The 21,637-nt window shown below is 39.8% G+C and overlaps 2 protein-coding genes and 1 pseudogene across 3 annotated transcripts; 1 reads left to right on the top strand and 2 right to left on the bottom strand.

Moving 5' to 3' along the window:
* Nucleotides 1–4,211: 4,211 nt before the first annotated feature.
* On the bottom strand, nt 4,212–6,739 carry LOC148739426 (uncharacterized). The gene has a single exon (XM_088751141.1). The coding sequence runs from the start codon at nt 5,865–5,867 to the stop codon at nt 4,227–4,229; it is 1,641 nt and encodes a 546-aa protein (XP_088607267.1). The 5' UTR covers nt 5,868–6,739; the 3' UTR covers nt 4,212–4,226.
* Nucleotides 6,740–7,422: 683 nt separating this feature from the next.
* On the top strand, nt 7,423–8,794 carry LOC148739425 (uncharacterized protein KIAA1958-like; annotated as a pseudogene).
* A 7,207-nt stretch (nt 8,795–16,001) lies between these two features.
* On the bottom strand, nt 16,002–19,955 carry LOC148739424 (uncharacterized). 2 transcript variants are annotated; one of them, XR_015997361.1, is made up of 3 exons: nt 18,998–19,955; nt 18,359–18,899; nt 17,828–17,963 (listed from the first exon to the last, which is right to left on the bottom strand). XR_015997361.1 is itself a non-coding variant. In XM_088751169.1 (2 exons), exon 2 carries the CDS (start codon nt 17,686–17,688, stop codon nt 17,074–17,076), a length of 615 nt encoding a protein of 204 aa, XP_088607295.1. In that variant the 5' UTR covers nt 17,689–17,963; nt 18,359–18,445; the 3' UTR covers nt 16,002–17,073. The 2 variants fall into 2 exon arrangements, 1 of the variants encoding a protein (XP_088607295.1); XM_088751169.1 differs by lacking the exon at nt 18,998–19,955 and having other exon boundaries at nt 16,002–17,963; nt 18,359–18,445.
* Between the last annotated feature and the right edge of the window lie 1,682 nt (nt 19,956–21,637).

The raw sequence follows: 21,637 nt of genomic DNA, 5'->3' as shown, positions 1-21,637 counted from the left end.
GGTTGAAATTTACATACGTAGTTCTTACCCACTAGTAATCATCTAGTCTGCCCTCTACCAGTTGAGATTTTTCACCACTAATACAATGATTTGTGTCATTAAGATTTTTTATCACGCAATGTTTGTTTAATATACATGTGTTATTGTCGGCATTGTCTTCAGGCCTACACCCGTCGCTATTTTCTTTAAGGCATGCTGGTAAAACAAGTCTTGCTAAGATGACAGTACTTTTCTTTCTAATATGAGGGGTTTAAAACAAGGAAGGAATCTAGTACCCGTACAGTTGCGTCCATTTCCTGTAAATCCGTGGTGACAAGTACAAGTATACAATCTGTTGTTCGTATTTTTCAGCACAAAGATTTTTTTTAAATCTATCAACACAACAACTTTGAAACAGGCCAGACGCACATCACGGAAACTTTACGAAAACATACATGGGTAATGCTGTATAATGATATGGGACGATATACCAAAAAAAAAACAATGCTAAGGCAGTTATTCGGAAGGCATCCACTAGATCATCCTCAAAATTACCTGAGCATGAGTGTCCATCGCCAGTGTATCCCACTTTACATGTGCAAATGTAAGAACCATACGTGTTCGTACAGTCTGCATTCACGTCGCAGCCGCTGATGTTAAATTTACATTCATCAATATCTACAGTTTAGTAAGAGAAGAAGTGACTAAGTTAGAGTAATAAAGGCTGATAGTTTCGAAAGAAACTGTTTGGGGCTGCGTCGTAGAGTAACTTACGAGAGGCATCCACCATAGAACTGGTCCAAACCAAATATTACGATAGTGATATTAATGATAGTACATGAATAATTTATAATACTTTCATGATACTGATAACTATTCATTAAAATACAATAACTCAAACAAAACTTATAGGACCTACCTTCGTTAACCATAACATAGTAAATCAGTACTGCCTTCGCTTTCCTAGTTGGATCCAGCCAATACTTTCTGTCCATGGTGTATTTACCTTTACTTGCTTATATTTCTTGACAAGTCAGCGCCGGTAATTCAGGGATAGAACCTAAGGGAGCTGCAGTAAAGGCAGATATTTTAGTTTCTTTATATTATAAGTTCTTTCAGGTGAGAAGGAACCGGATCGGCCCAGGATAGAGAATAATTCAAGGAATACAAACCAAACATAGAGATAAACTTTTGATTTCATACCTTTGCCGTTCAGTCGCTGAATGTAAAACCATCCAGGGGTTGAAAGAAAATTCCCTGGTCTCGCCTCCCTGGTGCGGCTATTTAGTTCACACATTTGGTATTTTCGATTGTAGTTATAGCTTTGGCACGTGATCTCATGTTCACATTTGACATTGCAGAGGCGAGGAGCCGCCACTGACCATCTTTTGAAGACAGAGCGCTTGAGAGCCATTCCTTGTATGTTTACTTCTGTCCTACATTGATCATTAGCTGTGACAAACTCCATCACAGAAGCGAGAGGGGCGAGTCTTAAATGGCGGAAAATCCACCAAATACTTCCTTTCTTGAGCTAAATCTGAAAATATTGAGTATAAGACCACATGAATACATTGTAAGTGCTTGCGCTGAAGCAAAATAATCTTTTTTTCACTCAAAGAAGAAATGATTGTGTGCCAGATGAAGACGTACAACAGTCATATTACTTCCACATTAAATTGTTGCCTAAAATTAACAAATGGTAAACACCACAGCGTACACTATTGAGTTATGGATGCACGCGGGAGGTTGCTAAGCACGAAAGAAGCGTAAGAGTCGCTCAAGGCGATAGCCGAGAGCGACTCTAGCTTCTTGAGTGCTTAGCAAACCTCCCAAGTGCATCCATAACTCAATAGTGTACGCTGTGGTGTTTACCATTTGTTTTATAAAATAACATTGATGCACTGTAGCTAAAGAGTTCCTTTTATTTAACAAATCTTACGCGACCAGAAAAAACAAGCGCGCGCGGAAAAATAGTCTTTGCATTTGCTCACGTCAGCAGCGTACACCCATCTGCAAATGGGGGACGCTAAATTGACCAATCAGAGCGCGCGCTTTACTTTGGTTATGTTATAAAAATTTTTAAAAGACACTCCATACTTTAAATTGTGAGAACAGAACGAAATTACTCGTAATTTGCTATATTTGAATGTTTTAGTTTTGAAGGATCTTCAAGTTCAGCTTTTGTGGAATGATAAATTTGATATGCTTAAAGCATTTTGATCTAGTAGCCCTGTATTGCGTCCTCGTAATCAATCTAACTTTCCCCAGCCAATGCCTATGCAATCAAAATGTATCGTATCAAGGGCTATCAGAATCCAATACAAAAAAAATTTGGTGGTAGCCACGCAATATTACGAGATAACTGGCTTTGAAATGTGAGAAAAGTGCTGACTTTGCATTTTATAGAAAGTGAAGGAAAATAAAATCTACCCGTCAATTCCATTTGAATTCGATATTTTTAGAAACAAAATGAATAATACACGTAGAAAATCTTTAAAATAACTAGCAAATACAATACTCAGAACAAGGTCCTGTAAGTTTTTATAATCAAAATGACTGCATTGAAGCCATTTTTAACCCTTATCACTACTACTAACACAACCAAAAATACTGGCAAAACAGTCTCTGCACAGGATGAAAGTGAACTGCGTGTTTATTGATTTTTTCCTTTTATTCGGTGTCATTAAAATAGGAATCACTGCGCGTTTTTTTTTTCTTTAAATCATTTCGTTATTTTTTAAAATTCTCATCGCACTTTGTTCAAGCTAGCCTACTCCCCTCCTCCTCTCCCCCATTGTAAGTAAACACATTGACGTCCGCGTGGCGCGCATGTCTCGCGTAAAGTAATTTCTTGAAAAGTAATTTCTCCTCAGAATAACAACACACTGTCAAGCAAAGGTGATGACAGGGCAGAAAATTTAAATGAATGGGGCATTACTTGCTTTATTACCAAATTCTCCAGATAGGAAAAAAATTTGCATTGTATGGTGAGCAGAAAGGGCAATACTCGAATTTTTGAAAGTGGTAAACATGGATTAAAAGAAAACTGCTAACCTCCAAAATTAGTTAGTTGATTCACAAATTGTACCAGTATTACAATACTTTTTATTTAACTGAAAGTACCTGATATAATCCTTTTAAGCCGTTTGTTCTCACAATTGACTTAACTGCATCAGTAAGTCCTTTGTAAGCTAGTAACTTTCCACTTCCATCATTAACTAAGAAAAATTTATTTAAAAAATGTTTCATTGCATACAGTCACATACATGTACACTACAAACACATTCTTGCAGTAAATACTCTTGAGAAAGACTGTTCCTGGTATTTGTAATTGATGTTTTGACAACCTTAATGGAAGTTGACTCCGCATGCTAACTTCAATTAAAGTCTGCGACACACTGGGCCATTTAAAACGAAAATCACCGAGTATGCTTGGTATGGCAATCGTGATATTTGCAGATCACTGTGATTGGCGTATAAAATCACCAGGTGTGTCTCCGCATTTCGAACATGCTAATATCAGTGATTCAATAAGCCAATCACAGCTATGAAATTTGTTGCGATCCCCAAATAAAATTGCCACATGCATCATCAGCATAAGATTGTGGAAATAACAGTCACCCCAACCAACTTACCAACACATGGACAATAAGATTTTACAAGCTAAAACATTTTGCAGAAAAGCCAATCACCTCACATTTACAATAATTATAGGCATGAGGCTGACTTTTATCCACAAGTTTCCATTAGGACCAGTATCTGCACAAGCAGACTAAACTAGAATTTCCCTGACAACATCAAAGGACACATTTTTTTTTTCATGACAAATTTTTGTCTCCTCTGTTGCATCTACACTAAAAATGTTGAAGCTGCTTAAACTATCAAATTCGGTTAACAGCCAAAAATAAGACCGATACCATATTTCACTTTATTACATTCATTTTGAAATCACTGGTGGTCCCTGTAATCTGATTGGCTCTAATTGGTGCGATTTATTCCCAAATCGCACCATTTTTTGCTCTAAATCGCATCTTTTTTTCCAGCCAATGAGGAATTTTTGATAATAAAAATTAACGGTAAAAAACTACGACGTTTCGAAGTCTGCATGACCTCATTATCAAGTAAAATGTTAAAACTGATGTAAAATTGTAGCTCAGAGATTATATACAAATAATGTGATAACTTCATTAGAATAATGAGCGTTCATTGTTATTGGTGTTTAGCATGTCAGATCGTGCAGTATATGTTTAAATAAATACTTTTGCACGTATTGAGTCAGACTGCGTGTTTAGCTTTTGTTCGCGAATGAATAACATTTCGTGAATTAGGCAGTCCATTTTCCCGCGGCATTTCTTGAGAACGGAAAACATTTCCTCTAGGCTAGTGGACGCTACACTGTGGGCTTCTTTCAGATGCTTGCCAATGACAGAGGCTTTATGTTCTTCTATGCGTTGATGAAGATGGCGTGTGGTATAACCGATATAATCCGCATCGCACGAATCACATTTAAAAGTGTAAACAACGCATTGGTGGTTAATTAAAGCGGGCTTCTCTTCTTGTATCTTGAGCTTTCCCTCGATCTTACGACTCGTGAAAACTGGTTGTAGGTCAGTTCCGATTTTCCGGCCAAGATCTTTCAGCTGATGTCTTACTGTGTCGGCCGATTTTTGGTCTTTAAATGGTAAAGTTATTCTGACAGGTTTTTGTGTAGCCGCGTCAAGTTCAGTTGGGGTTTCGTGACGGCTTTGGATCGTAGAACTCGTGTACCAGGCGATAGCTGAGTTGATGAGTTTCACTGGGTACTTAAGCTTAGTAAACATCCGCTTGAGATGCTGGCATTCCTTCGTAAAAGATTCTTTTGTTGATGACAGGCGGTAAGCTCGGTTCAGCATTGTATTCAGCAGAGATCTTTTGTAACGCTGATCGACATGGCTCTGGTAATGTAAGAGCAGTCCTGTATCAGTTGGTTTATGATATACGCTTGTTGTCAGGTGGCAACCGTTTTTCTCAATCATCATACCGAGGAATGTAAGCTTGTTGTTTTCAGCAATTTCCATTGTGAACTGTATGGCAGGATGGCATTCGTTCAATGTTGAAAGGAAAGCTGTTGCGGCTTGAATATTTGGCATCGTGGCTAATGTGTCATCGACGTACCTTTTGTAGAAACTTGGTAACTTGTTGTTGCGATCCAGTTGTTCTTCAATGGAGCACAGGAGAACGTTTGCCATAAGGGGTCCCAGGGGCGAGCCCATGGCCACACCGTCCACCTGCTCATAAAGTTGACCGTCGAACTGAAATAGCTGATCTTTGGTTGCTATTCTTAAAAGTTCGGTAAGACCTGTCTTTGTGAGGTTGAGACCATGCGTTTCATTAAACCAGTTGTTTTTAAAGGCTTTTTCAGCGATGATCTCAATAGTCTCGTCGAGTGGCACGTTGGTAAATAAAGCACATACGTCATACGACACGAGAATGTCATTCGGGTTGAGTGGTGTTTCCCTTATCACTTCGGCGAAGGAGAAGATATCGCAGATAGTGTGCTGATTTAATGAAAGGGGCTTAAGCTTCTCTTCAAGCCACTTGGCCAGGGCGAAGTTGTAGGTCCCAGTCGATGATAATATCGGTCGCATTGATAGTTGCTGTTTGTGAGTCTTTGGAAGACCATAAAGGTGAGCAAGCCGGGAACCTTTGCGACAAACTGTGTCAGCAATCGGCTTTAACAGGATTTTTCTGACGACGGACTCCAGCTGTTTTTCTTTTTGTAGTAAGGGATGGTAGTGTTTAGGAGGCCGGCCGCGTGTTTTTGGTCTTTCTGTGTTGATAGGGGTGAACTTCGTTGTGTCTTTGATGGAAGCATCACTTAGTAGACGGATGTACTCTGTCTTGTCCATTACTACTACGCCAGATCCTTTGTCGGGTTTTGTAATGACAACGTCTTCCCTTCGTCTAAGTTGATTTATGGCTTGTTGCAGTGCTTTGGGTGGTCTTGGGCCTCTCCTTTGAATATAATTCAGGGCAATCGAGCGAAGAGTCGCGGCGGCTAATTCTTTTTGGTCCTCCGGTAATGTGGGTTCAAAGTCGCCAGTAAGCTTTTTCAAAGCTGGCTTTTACATCACGAGCTGGCACAGGTTGAGCGATGGAGAATTTCAAACCACGGCAGAGAACTAACTTTTCAAAGAATGACAGTCGGTACGATGAGATGTTTGTAATGTGTTCGTCAACGTCAAATTCCTTGTTAATTAACCTTGCAATCTTGCTCGTGTGGTTGGTCATTACGTCTTCGTAAAGTTTCTTTCGAAGATCTGTCATAACGCGTAAGGTAAGCATGTACTGTAGCGGTGAACATTGTTGGCGGATTTCGTCATAGATGGTGTTCATTTCCATCTTTAACATAGCATTCTGTTTCACTTTTGATCTTAGCTCCTCGGCGATGACATTTGTTGAGAACGCTTTCGATGATTGTTGCCAGTTCTTCGACTTCGTCTGGTCGACTTTGGCGAAGGTTGGTGTAAGATCTACATTCTGGCAAAGGCGAAGAAATTCAATGGCTCCATCACATTTGATTTGCTTACTGCTTAACTGTTCAAGACGCCTGAACAAGTGCAGTCGATTCTCCCGTTTTAGAATTCTAATCAGAGAATGTTTAGAAATACATTTGATAATAAAAATTAACGGTAAAAAACTACGACGTTTCGAAGTCTGCATGACCTCATTATCAAGTAAAATGTTAAAACTGATGTAAAATTGTAGCTCAGAGATTATATACATTATTTGTATATAATCAGAGTTATCACATTATATACATTATTTGTATATATACATTATATACATTATTTGTATATAATCAGAGTTATCACATTATTTGTATATAATCTCTGAGCTACAATTTTACATCAGTTTTAACATTTTACTTGATAATGAGGTCATGCAGACTTCGAAACGTCGTATTTTTTTACCGTTAATTTTTATTATCAAATGTATTTCTAAACATTCTCTGATTAGAATGAGGAATTTACACTTAAAACAAACAACCAATCAGATTTCAAGGCTTGTTTAAAGTGACCAATCAAATTGCAGGAAAATGAAAAACAAGGAGTATCATCTGGCAAATTTTGCAACTTTTGTTTCCAAAACTCTTATTTTTTTCCCCCAAAAATGGATGAGTTTAATTTCATCCAGTTTTTGAATGATGACAATGAGATTCTTCAGGCTGAAGACCAACATGCCAGGGACTTTCCCACTTTTTGTCTACATTTTGGTGAATATTTTGACGATTTTGTACCTTCTCAAGCTCAAAATCCGCGCGATCCCGAGTCCACCGAGTCAACAACAAACGAAGAAAATCAAAAGCCACTACAAGAGTTGGATATTGCAAGATTTCCCATCATTTCAAGCGATAAAATACATGAGCGTAAGTCTGTCACTTCCAATAAAAATACGTCCCGCTCCACAAAACAATGGATGAATGTTTTCAGAAGCTGGTGTCAATGCCGCCACCTTGAATAAGTCTCCATCGAAACAATGGCGCCTGAAGAACTTGACAAAGTCCTGAGTAAGTTTTACGCCGAAGTAAGAAAAAAGGACGGAGATGATTACGAGCCAGAATCCCTTAAAGTCATGCAGAGTGCCATAGAAAGATATCTAAAGGAGAACAACTATCCATTGAGCATCGTGCAATCGAGGGAGTTTCACTCCTCACGAGAAATCCTCAATGCGAAAGCAATTTCCCTGCGTCAACAAGGAAAGGGAAAGAGACCCAACAAAGCTCAGCCAATCACATCTGAAGAAGAGTCAGCCCTGTGGGAAAAAGGTCAGTTGGGCGATTTTAATGGAAAGGTCTTGACCAATGTCAACTTTAAAAATTTGACGGAACAACTGGGATTTCGTGGTCGCCAAGAACACTACGATGCGTACGTGGAAGATGTAATTATAAGACAGCGAGAAAATGGAACTGAAGTTGTTGAGTTCAAAGAAGGTCCCACCATATGGTCCCACTAAAACACGGAGCGGTGGTCTCACCATCAGGCGAAGAACAACACCGCAAACAATGTTCAGCACCGATGGCGGAAAAAGCGATCCAGTGCGGCTATTCAAGCTTTGGTTGTCCAAGCGACCGGAAGGAATGAAGAACACAGGGCCACTCTATCTAAGCATCATAAATCGTCCTAAATCAGCAGATGTTTGGTATACCAAAGTTCAAATGGGACAAAACACCATCGGCAATTAAATGAAATCTATGGCCTCTTGTCTCAGGACGATTAAGAAGCTGACGAACCAAAGCATGAGGAAAACATTGGTATCAAAACCGAAGAAATCAGGTCAACCGCGCAATATCATCTGTGAAATAACAGGCCATGTACATGAATCTTCGTTAGACGACTACGATAAAATAGACAAGAATCACAGGAAAGAACTGTCTCACATTATCAGTGGATATAAAGACGTGTCAAACGAAAATCAAGCAAACGAAGTCACCCGCCAAAACACTGCATATCAAGCCTTAAATCAGGAGATTGCAGTCCAAAATAAACGAACACCTCTGGTTCCTATTTATCACGTCCAACAACAAGGCCAAATGTATCAGGCCATGGGTTCCAATCGTGGTTTTCAGCCAGCTGAATTTTCAGGATTTCAACCACGTTTTCCATTACAGTCTCCGCAGTACCGCATGGAAGCCTTTAGTTGTGCTGCTCCCGTTCCATCGCAGAATAACACAGGCTGAACCTTCAATTTCTTCTCCAGAGACAGCCAGAATTCTCCACCCCAACCACAGAAGAAACGAAGGGCTTACATCATTGAATCACACGACGAGGATTGAACTTTAACGCTTCACTATTTTTCTGAGTTATTGAGGACTTCTCGAATTTGTTGAATGATACTTGTCTTTCTTTAGATACGCTTGACTGAGTTTTTGACACATGACGTCAAAGTCTTTCTGTTTTGCATACAAAATAAGATGTAAATGTGTTTCCGTTTCCGCTTTTTATTTAAAAGCCGGCTCAGTTCTGCACCAATAAAATATTTGAATTGACCAAGTCCTGTATTTTGGCGATTTCAAAATGGATGTAATAAAGTGGTAATTGAACCTCGTGTCGTGCAATTTTGGTCTGAAATCATACTTGTGATTTCAAATTGAACTCGCGCTGCGCGCTAGTTCGATTTTGAAATCACGCGTATGATTTCAGCCCAAATTGCACTCCACTCGAGTTCAATTACCATTATTTATTATATGGCTGTGTCTCACAAGGACTGGGAACTACCGAATTCACAAATTTGATTGGCTGAAAACAATATTTAAAGCGGTCTAGATTTTTCGGCATCTAGACCGGTCTAGAAAAAAAAGGTACAAAGAATATAAAAAATTGGCATATTAGACACGACCATATAATAAACATCTTATCAACCGAGCTAGGTTGGTCTGTATGGGAGAATCTTGACCTCGGTCGCTGGTACAGACCTCACTGCGTTCGGTCTGTACGGGTGACCTCAGTCAAGATTCTCCCATACAGACCTCCCACTCGGTTAATAAGAACTAAGTAATCTTATTCTATTTAGCTTTTCCCTTCCCTTTGCTTGGAGTGGGCACTTCTGAATCTTGTGCCACATCTACTGCTTCATTGTTGGACTGATAAAGTGGCAACTGGAAAATTATTCCACCATTATTATAATCTTACCCTAGTTGCATCCAGTGCCTGACCTGCTCATAAGACTGGCTGCTATAATTTGCCAATGGATTAAAACTCCTGGCCAATCACCAGGATTCATCTTAAGTTGTTCAAAGTTGTAAAATCCGTGAGTTTTGCAATGAAAGACAATTATTGCAACTTTTTGGTAAAGTAAACTCAGTTCAATTACCACACTGGTGGTGTTTATAACAAAATGGTCAACCAGTTTATAACAGTTTTGTTTATTTAAATGATTTTGCCAAGGTTTTACCCAGGACAAATTTTATCAGCAATGCCATTGAAAATTTGTTTGCTTCAGCCAAAATTTGTCAAGCCACAACAAACCATCCACACTTGTAAAGTAATTAAAATTTGTACAAATAAACAATTTTTTTGCTAGTGCAGATAGGCCCTTAAATACAAATTTTGTGGCTCGTCTACCTAAAGACTCCCTTAGTAGTATTAAAAACTTGTGAGTAAAAATGATATCCTATTCCTAACAAGTGGTTGTCGCATATATCACCATAAACTAAATCAAAATTAATAAGGAAGCCAACACTAATACAGGGATCTTTAATTAACAATTGGTTCATGCTTTAGCATGCACTATCAAGTTATGGAGCACACAGGAAGTTTGGAGACCATGAAAGAAGCGTAAGAGTTGCCCGAGGCGATAGCCGAGGGCAACTCTAGCTTCTTGAGTGCTCTCCGAACTTCCCACGTGCTCCATAACTCGATAATGCACAGCTGAAAGCATGAACCAATTGTTTTAGAACATAGCCGGTGGAATTGTGCATCAAATCCGACGTGAGAAACGGAAACAATATCAGTTGAAGCAAATCGTGACGGCACTGATGCCAAGTCTCCTTTTCCGTTGTTTTTCTCTTTTTCTGCCTCATTAAGAACTCTAGCCCAAGGGAAGAGGTTGAAACATTGTCTTTGTTTTCCAACTAGTAGGCCAAGTTTCTGTTTGTATCCATTATTGTCCCGAAATATATTATTTTTCCCCGCGCTAACAATGGCTGCTCGCGTGAAACAAAAAATCTCTGGCGAAGCGATTTGCTGACGCTGTCAGCGTGCACTATCGGGATTTTGAGCACGCTTACAAATAATTATTGAATTTGATTGTGCGGTTCTGCTAGCTGTGTTCTAAATTAGAAATAAAACATCCATTCATGAAGTTTAAACAACAAGAGTTTTCAGTAAATTAAAGTTTCCAGTAAGTCGTAAAATGGGAAGTTTCAAATACTTCCCACAGCATTGCAGTAATCAATTCCTTTTTTGAATGCTTTTGCTAAAGCGAGGGTGAAAACAGTTCTGTATATGGGAAGATTTAATTATTTCAAGACCATCTAAATTGCTCACGTCAGTTCAAATTGATATAAAAATGTGCGGAAACTTTCGTTCATTAAATAGAGGTGAAAATTTAATGAAATAGGCTTATCTGTGCGGAAATAAACTCAGACAGGAATGTTTTACATCGCTGTTGATGTTCCCGTTTTCAAAATAACCTCGCCTCACAATAAACTGATGGTGGTCTCCTAATATGTTATTTTATACCGTGCCTTACCTTGAAATCTAATTTTGATCAGGTCCAACGGATGCAGCACAAGAGTTGAAGTGACCCCTCCGGACACGCCGGCTACAAGATGCTCGTAGCGAATGAACCGAGTGATTGAAGGCGTTTTTGAAGCTGTTCGACGGTCAGAAATTGCTTGTTGCTCACTCATGTTGTTTTAAATTGAATATACACTCTGACCTCATTATTACGTGTAAGGAAACCAATAACGGTTCACACGATCACATTCGCAATTATTTCATCAGCTTCGTCCGCCATGTTGACAAAAGGTTATTATCAGTTTCCCTCTGCCCCTCTTGACCGGTGGTGTGCGCACTCTGATTGCGTTGCATCATGGTCGTAAAACAAAAATTGAGCATTGCGCGTTAGAGTAAACATCTTTGGTGGCAGCGAGATGCGGCGTGAATATACGTGGATTGTGATGGGGATTCACTGTCTGTTGCTACTCCTTCGAAAGTTAAATCGTTTGACGAGCCTGCGCGACTCCTGTCATTCTTCCGTGACGAATTCGTTCTTAGGAGGCAACTGACGTTATTTAGAAAGATTCGAAACTGCAATCTGCCTAAGAATCTCGACACAAATGGCAACAGTTACGCTCACAACCGATGGCGGGATGAGTAATTTCAAAGTCAGTAGTTATATTCCAAGACGCGAGTTATTCAACTGTGAATTGACCCTTGACATGCAAACGCATATTAGAGAGAAAGAGACCTTGTAATACACGAACTTTTTCCACTTAGCGTAAATAAGTGATTTTTAAAAGGAGAAGCCCCACGCCTCCTAAGAACGAATTTGTCGCGCTCCACCTTTATTAAAAGCGTACAGAGTTTCAAAATACCCTTCGAGAATAGAGGAAACCTACATGAGGGTTTTGAAAACGTATCTCTGGAGTTATTACTTCAAAGAAAATAGCGCGCGCACAAAAGAAAATATTGCCTTTTGTAACACAATCTCATCCGGCTTCGCCAAAGAGAAGTATGACACCTCAAAACTGACCCATATTATCACATCGCAAAGGAAAGTCATCAAAAGATATCCTAATAACAGCTAAACGTTGAGAGTAGAAGGTTTAAAAGCGCTAGCGAATGGTAGGAGACGCACTGGCCTATCAACACCTTTCAACAGTAGACTGCGTTTTGCTTTCCGGCTTTCCGCCGTGTCGCCTCATGCAAGGTGGAGGTTTTCATGGATCAAGAGACTCTTTTCATTGTTCTAATTAAACTGTCCTTCATTCAGTTATCAAGATAGAAGATTTACCCCACAACACTCGCTATTATTTAATTTTCCTTCACTTAGGAAAGTGGATTTACAACACGATTGATAAATGCCCTTGCAGTAGTAACGCTATGTAACGCAACACACTAAACGAAACAATGGGCCTTTTCGCTCCACAAAAGTCTCAAACACTATCACTTAAAATGCCTAAAACATTTGTACCATTGGAGTGCGTTTTAGCGCGTTTGGTCAGAGCTGCTGAACAAGGATCAAAGTGGCCATATAAATCTTTGAAAGGCTTTAAACTACGACGTACAACGAATTTGATCTGCTCGAAAACCGGTCTAATATTACATGCTAAAACACAGTGCTTGCGTTTGTTCTTGAGAACGATATAATACGAGACAAATACGCACGAAAAATACTTCTACACGTTCGGACTATATCAAACTATGATCACCTATAGTGAAAGGATAAAGAAATGGCCTTACTTTTACGGAATATTCAGTCAAACTCTACCCATTTCTACCGCTTTTACCGCCATATTGAAAATAACGCTACCACAATGCAATGCAATCGACGTGCGCACACCGCCTGGGTGAATGGATACCGAACAGAAATAGTAAGAGTACATCTTATTAGACGTTTTATTGTGTAGCATAGCCGAGTATTTTTTCGATTTGTGCCGTATTTTGACGAAAATAATATGAATAATATACAAACAACGATGATTAAAAATAATCCGAGATACGACACACCAAAACGTTTAGTAAGTTATTTATTATTCAACACGCCAAATTGTTAATTGAGTGAGGGCCAATTTCACGGATGTTTATTTAAGAGGAGTGCGTGACAGAAGTATGCGAAACGGAACGGAATTGACGCGTTGTCGCGTTGCTATTTCTATTTTGTGATGAAATTTTGTGGGCCGAGGCCAGGAACGTGTTCGATAATTGAGTCAGTTTGCTAGACATAACGTCTCGTAGTCACGTTCGACGCACTAAAAACTACTCTAAAACGAATACAAGAATTGTAAAAACGTGTAAAATAGTATATAAAAAGTCACTTGTAAAAATGTAGCGGAATTCCAAATCGATTTCGATCAATTACGATCCTCATCAGTAGTACTCCGCCATGTTTAAAATACTCATAAATAATTGTTCATATAAGTGACTCTGAAATGTCCACACTTCTTCCAGGCTTCATGTAAGCGGTCATGATGTATCAATCACAGCTCGTGGGATTTGAAAAAAGTTCCATTCGTTCTTGAACGTTCCAAGAACGAATGGAACTTTTTTCAAATCCCACGAGCTGTGATTGATACATCATGACCGCTTACATGAAGCCTGGAAGAAGTGTGGACATTTCAGAGTCACTTATATGAACAATTATTTATGAGTATTTTAAACATGGCGGAGTACTACTGATGAGGATCGTAATTGATCGAAATCGATTTGGAATTCCGCTACATTTTTACAAGTGACTTTTTATATACCATTTTACACGTTTTTACAATTCTTGTATTCGTTTTATAGTAGTTTTTAGTGCGTCGAACGTGACTACGAGACGTTATGTCTAGCAAACTGACTCAAATATTTCTATTTTCTTCAGTAAATAATGAAATTTCATTGTCGTCTAACTGCGTTCTTCGTTCGATTTATCTGATAAACTTGGATCAATATTTGCTAGCCATTCTGACTCGTCGTCGTCAGAAAAATGATTTAAATTGTACGCCAGTATTTTTGGAACTTCAATCCAATTCGTCGCTTGCGCGGGAAAACCTGTCTAACCGGTTCTATGGAATACAAATACCGCGTGATATTTGCTCTCGTCTTAGGTGTTATTTGCGCTCTACGGAGTGTAGTTGGGTAATAATAGTAATTTAGTTGTTATGGTCGAAGTCCATAAAAACGCAGAAGAAAGAACGAGGTTAAGATCCAAAATTGCGCAAGATCAAAGCAGGAATCCCGAGTGGTCAAGACGGGCCCATCTTGACCGCTGGGGTAGGCAATCAGAGTACAGGACTTGCTCCATCATGCCCGTGGGCGCTGCAAACTATATAATAAATCGTATTACTAAAGTATTAAGGAAGCTAACCAGTTTAACTAATCATGTTAAATTCGAAATTTATCCTTAAACAAGGCGATCAAAGTAGGAGATAAATAACCTCAGCCAATGAACTCCATAGGAGAAAGTTGGTTACACAACATCTCCATGCTTTTTTACAGCGTTTCGCGTGCTGCATCGACGTCTTTGTTGAAAGGTTTATTATACTTAAGGTTATCGTGCACCTTAATGGGTCTCTCGCGTGCAAGCGATGTACGTAGCGCGTGCGCTTTCAACTGTAGATATCTAAACCACTATATTAAATTAAAGCTTATAGAACTGGCTATCGGACTATACCAAAAATTTTGAAAAAAATTAATTGTTGAATTTTTCACGACTCCTAAACGGCGAGCGCCCGGATCACCTTTTAAGAGCTACAAGTCAAAGGGAATTTGTTCGATTGCTCTCAAATTTTGACAGTAGCTAGTTTTACATATAAACAACAAAACCTTGTCTCCAAATTTTTTATTTCTAAATACTTTTTTTTCAAGAGCGATTTTTGTACGATCACTCCACACTTTTTTAATCCTATTTCAAAAATGTTCTGTAAATTTTCACTGAAATTAAATATGGCAAATCGCAGACACGTTTTTTAGCGCTTTGGCCCCAGAAATGGAGGAACACATTCAATAAGCGAAAAAAAAATTCGTTTTAACATGTGACGTTCAAAAGGTGATTCGGGCGCTCGCATTTAAAAGTCGTGAAAAATTCGACAATTTAACTTTTTTCAAATTTTTTGGTATAATCTTATAGCCAGTCCTATAAGCTTTAATTTGATTTTGGTGTTTAGATATCTACAGTTTAAACCGGACGCGCTACATCACTTGCATGCAAGACACCCCTGAAGGTGCACGGTAACCTTAAAGCCACAAGCAGGTCCTCTATGGTGTAAAAGCCATGTTTTTCAATCAACCCAAGTACTTTGTGTTGACTCAGAGTATACAATGGTTTATAGAAGAAAGTTTAAGGTATAAAAATGCCCTTCTTTTTTATTCTGTCCACTGCGCACTGTCCTAATCGGCTAATGGTTAACAAGGATATTATTTGGTTACGATGAATATATGAAGTTCCATATATTTTGAACTGCGGTTATAAATACGTATGATGCACGATCCTCGCAGTAAAGAGCGCTATTTATGCAATACGCTATTTATGCAATACAGGTAGAGAGCGCTATTTATGCATCACGGGTTTATTACGAATCAACTTAACGGCCTGCTCCCAGTTGGCTTGTTAGCTCAATGGTAGAGCGCTGCACTAGTATCGCAGAGGTTAGTGGTTCGAATCTCGTACAGGCCTGATTTTCTCAGGTCTGACTTTCGCTACTGCATAAATAGCGCTCTCTACTGCGAGGATCGTGCATCATACGTAAGGAAATTATTACTAGTTACTCGAGTTTCACGCTCTAGGCGATCATCAGACAGAGCGTGAAACTCGAGTAACTAGTAATAATTTCCTTCTTTCACGTTTGTATTTTGCTCTGCACATTTCTGCATCGAGCACTTCCAGGATGAGTGAAACAACTTTATTTCTTGTTTATTCGTTTATATATATTAGATATAAATATATATATATATATATATATATATATATATATATATATATATATATATTTAACAATTATTCCACGAGCGCGCGCTGGATATGAGATGATAGATTGCCAACTAGGCGGGTAGCGCCAAGTTGGCCATAATCATCTCATATCCAACAAACGCGAGTGTAATAATTGTTTTATTAAAAACGCTACATTGAATTATTAAATTTTATTACATTTTTAGCTCCCTTTCAATTTTAAGCTTATGCGTACGCTTACTTTATCGTAGTTTATGGTATATTGGCTCATATACCATAATGGCTAAGCCAATGAAAAGTCTTGAATTGCATTATCCAATGATCCAGCTTTTAATAAATATATATATCCCGCTCAGGGCAAATTTTCTTTTCAAACATTTATTCTATTTATATATATATATATCTTTTTATATATAGATATATATGTATCTTTTTATATATAGATATATGTTTTTTTTAATACTAATGAAAAGAAATTAACCGGTATCCGTATTTGACCATTAGCCGTACCTGAAAGCCATCACCCCATTGAGGCTCTCCTACAACTTGCCCAAATTGTGATTCATAATTTCCCTTGTGGCTGCTATAAGTAGAGTAAATTTACGTGTGTCTAGATTACATTCGGCAGATGGATTTGAGCTATTATCGGGCCCGCGCGCTGGTACGCACGGGGGAGGGGGAGAGGGAGAAGTAGGCTTTCCCCTTGTGATATCGATACCTTTATATCTTGAAATAGGAGAATAAAGGATTATATCTTAATCGCTTTTAGAAGTAATAGACTAATCAACAACAACAAGAAAAAGGGCATACATATCTTGATTTGCTTTTATCTGTTCATGTTAAAACTTCTTCGCGAAGAACTTATGAAAGAGACCCAATCGCTTTAAGATAACGTTATCTAATCCGTAAGTAATATCGCTCAATCCTTGCTTTCATGAAGAACAATTGAAGGAAGCTCTTTCATTGTTCTATAATTTGCACCAAGCCGTCTTCTTCCACGTTGCCTCCAGTCATACCATGGCAATTTATCCCGGCGCAATACGAACCACCTCCCCCTCCGGCTTGTTTATCTTTGATACCGCTGCCTCCTCCAGAGTACCCTCCACCTCCACCCGATGCGCCGTTATCCTCCGCTCCTCCTCCACCACCACCAAACCCTCCTACTGCTCCTGGTGCTGGTCCGCCGTTACTTCCACTGTTCATAGCTCCTGCTTGACCTCCTATCCAGCCTTGAGCACGCGACCCACCCCCCTCTCCGTGCTCAGGTCCTTTTCTAGAACAACTTTGGCCATTCCAGCCCGCACCCACTCCCCCATGGTAACTAGCGTCATCATTGTTACATTCTCCCGGCTGACCCATGGTACCACCCTTCTTTGCATGTGCTGGATCGTTCCCCTCACTACTGGTTCCACTTGTTCCTGCCTGACCATCCACACCATGATATCCACCAGACGCGTCCCCTCCTCCTCCAGCAGCTAAAAACAGCAAATCATTTGTGGTATAAACAAAACTTCCTCCCCCTCCCCCAGTGCCAGCGTTGTCTTCGACAGACGGTCCGAGCTCAGCTGCTGTCATGGTCGTGCTTTGGCCACCTTTCACCTCCACTGAATCTCCTCCTCTCTGCCCCACAATAATAATTAGGACAGTACCTTTGGTCAGTCGAAATGTCCCCTCTATCGCTGCACCATAACCGCCGTAATAAGTTCCTGGTCTGTATCCATAATTGTAAGAATGTGTCCCTCCCCGAGCACCAAAGGCTTTGATGAGATATTTAGCTGTTCTTGTAACGGTGAATTTCTGAATGATACCGAGTCTCCCTTTGCGGCCATCAGGCGTAAACGAAAGGAGAGCTATAAGAAAATGACGTAATATGTACTTACTGACGTAATGGGAGGGTCGGACGAGAAACTATTCGGCTCGAGGTCGTAACGCTGAGATCTCGGTAGTTAGGGTAAAAAGGATACAGTGTTTTAACAAATACGTTAATCGGACTCGTGTGGGTAAAGTTATTCCAGTTACTGAGTTCTTCGTCGTTACTTAGTTAAGAAGGCTTCGTTTAAGAGGCAGTTAGAAAAATTTCATTGTTTTGGCCAAAACTCAGTGCAAAACCGAAAATAAAATGTTTATTAAGTTCCGAACTTTACAGACGGAGAAGTGATCATAATCGTGTGAAACGGCCAGAAAGTTTGTATCGAACATGGATGCAAAAAAAAAAAAAAAAAAACAATCACCCTGTTCAACCAACCTTTCACCTTCAGCGATGTTCTTGCCTCGATTGTAAATTGCGGACTTTTGGCTTCACACACATAAATTCCTGAGTCTGATTCTCTCAGAACTGAAATAGTTAATAGTTAGGGTTCCTTTGTCTACTTTCATTCTCTTTTCGTCCCAGGCCCCCCTTGCTCGCTTCCAAGAGACGAGAGGAACAGTCTCCCCTGTGGCAGAACAGTTCAGAGACACTGACCCACCAACCCCATTGGTGAGCATGTCGGGTGGCTTTGAGACAAATTTTGGTGCCGACCAAACAAACAAGGTCGTAACTGCGGAACCTTCTCCAAGATGGTTTCTGGCTCTGCATTCGTACGCTCCAGTGTCCTTTTTTTCCACATCAACCACTGTCAAATCCTGCTGATTGTAATCTGCCCTCTTTTGAGCCAAGGCACCGGTCAATCTCTTCCACGACACGACTGGTTTTGGAAAGCCGGTCACGTGACATTTAGGTAGCGTAATATTTTGTCCCACCCTTGCATGAGTGGGACCTGAAGCAAGTTGAACATGTGGTTTGGCTAAATGGAGTCGATTTAAATAATTGATATTAAAGAATAGTAAAAAACAGATGATGAAATAAATTCACACCCAGTTTCTTCTGCATGCCCATTCCTACCTTCAACAATTAGCTTCGCAGACTGACTCTCGGAACCAAGAACATTTCTTCCAACGCAAGTGTAATTTCCAGCGTCGCTAAGAGTCACGTGATGGAATTCTAATCTCCCACCCCGAGCGCCAAGGTGAGAATTACTTTGGAGATGAGTGCCATTTGTCCCCACCCACGTCATAGTCGGTTGAGGATTTCCACTTACCGAACATTGGAACACTGCACTTTGATTTTCTCTGAGTGTTTGCTTCATTGGAGAAACAACAACTACAGGGAGAGAGATAGGTTCCCCAGGTTCTCCCTTAGCTCCGGGTGGGCCCCTGGGACCCGGAACCCCTGTGATACCCTGTGCACCCTTTTGACCTGGTGGTCCGATATTTCCTTGCTTTCCGGAAGGCCCTGGTTCTCCTCTAAAACCGCGTGACCCTTTCCTTCCTGTAGATCCACGCGGACCTCTCCTTCCCCGTGATCCTTTTGGTCCTTGCAATCCTGGTGGCCCCTGTACGCAAATTTGTTCTTTGGGCGAACAAAATGATCGTGGTGACCATGAATTCATGGTCTTGTTTATCTCACTTCTAACCACCTCTATCGTAACTTTACCAGGGTTGGCTCCTTTCTCAGGTAACTTGAAATGGCGACGGCTTCTGGCGTTAACTGGAAATAGTTTTTTTTTTTCAAAAAGTGTTTGAAAATTAAAGCGGTAACACTTTTAAATCTCCTTACCAGACAATAATCTCAACAGTGGTTTATTTATACAACCTTTGGCTCCAAACCAGATTCGTCTAAATGACGGTTACCAGGTTCTTACTAAGCTTTCCGTCGCTGAAAATTTGTGCAGGAAAATAATGAAAGGAGGCTGCCATATTCTCGAGCAAACACTGATTTTCTTTTGCTCGCTTTTACGTGTACGATCGCCTCGTTTAAACGAGAACCTAAATTAAGCTCAACCTTTCCTTGTGGCACGCAAGAGTACTTCACGTTTTTCCACCCCCCCACCCCCCCCCCCACACCCATTCCTCACGTTTCAAAACGTTTAGCTATCCAAGACCTTTTTGTGCTGTTATTATGATAAACAGCAGACGTCGCACTGTTGTTTTAGTCATTCAACGATGGACCCTTCATATTCCTGAAGGGTTTATCTGGCCAACAATACATCAAATATATTAATCCAAGTTAGGGAAAAAGGAATATCTTTGAATGATCAATTGCATAATGTTACTCATATGATTGCTCTCTTGAGCTTTTACAACGATGACCGCTATTACTTTTTCGCTATCGACCCCTCAGAAATGAGTCTATGTAGTTACTAAAATAGACAAATTCATTAGCCACTTTAAGTACCATTGTGACTCCCAATTTCTTCACCAAAGTAAGCCTCGGAAAAATTCAGGGGATCGAAAAGAGTTCGCCAGGAAAATTGTATTTCGTATCGTTGTCGAAGCGAGGGTCCTTTACTAAGTTATAAGTTGACGAGAGAAAGCATACTACCTTCGGTCATATCTCTACTCTCCTGAGCAATATTGCCAGCAAAGTTCCCGACAAAACCAGTGCTTTCAGAAGGTTGAGTACCTGCTGCTTCGGTAGAATCCCTCATGGATTCATGTATTCGCCCCACTTCCGCCATAACATCTTCAACATTATGAACTCGCTGGTTTATGATCTCAACACGAACCAAGGCGGTAGTACAGATCAATAAACATACGAACGATACTGGAAAAGCAAACTTGGATAAACAGCTGGGCACATCACCAACAGAAGGGCGATCTTGTTTTTGAAACATAATAAAACGCTGTTAGGATTGAACCGACTTGTAACGCTCCAACATGTTTTGAAAACCAGCCGAGACACGTACGATATGAAATGTAATACTGACATTCGAATCGCTTGTTGACAAAAGTGCAGATTAACTTCCTTTCTGTCACGTTGACATCAAAAGTCAACACACGGGATATTGAGCCATTAAAAATCCATATTTTAGAATTCTAAATTTCCATACCCATAGTGTAAATATGGATAAATAGACACAAGAATCTTGCCTTAAAGCGCGGCCTGTCGAGTTCAATTTTAACCTCTAGATTAACATTCCAATTCTCCACACTGTTACCCGATCATTTTCTATGCCTGTGGTGAGCAGAAACTGCTTGAAAAGTAAGCTCAATGATTATTATTTCATCTCGCTAGGCTTTAGACTGAGCTTCTATGAGGAAAACGCTCTCTCTCTCTCTCTCTCTCTCTCTCTCTCTCTCTCTCTCTCTCTCTCTCTCTCTCCAGATTCAAGGCTGAGTATCTGCTACCTTTTCTCCTCTTCTTTTTTTGATATAAAATTTTCCAATATTTTCCCGTTTTTACAGTGGAATATATCAGTCTATTTTTCACTTAGAATACTTCTATTCAAAGTTACCGACCAATACGAAATTTTAGTCAGTATATCAATCTAAACACGACCAATGTAGCAAATACTCAATCTTTGGTACACATATCGAAAAAATCACGAAAATAAAAAATTTTGACGGACGTCTTTAAAGGTCTTCAAGTTCTTTTTTATTGCCGTAAAACCCCTTTGGGATCCGGAATATTTTACTTTCTACACCATCTTAATTTTAGAACAAAACTGCGTTCCCACATATAGTATCATTTTGACTTAACAAG

Source organism: Stylophora pistillata, chromosome 2 (assembly GCF_964205215.1).
Source record: "Stylophora pistillata chromosome 2, jaStyPist1.2, whole genome shotgun sequence".
NCBI lineage: Eukaryota > Metazoa > Cnidaria > Anthozoa > Scleractinia > Pocilloporidae > Stylophora > Stylophora pistillata.
Note: the sequence above shows the minus strand (reverse complement) of the source record. Positions and strands in the feature narration are given on the sequence as shown.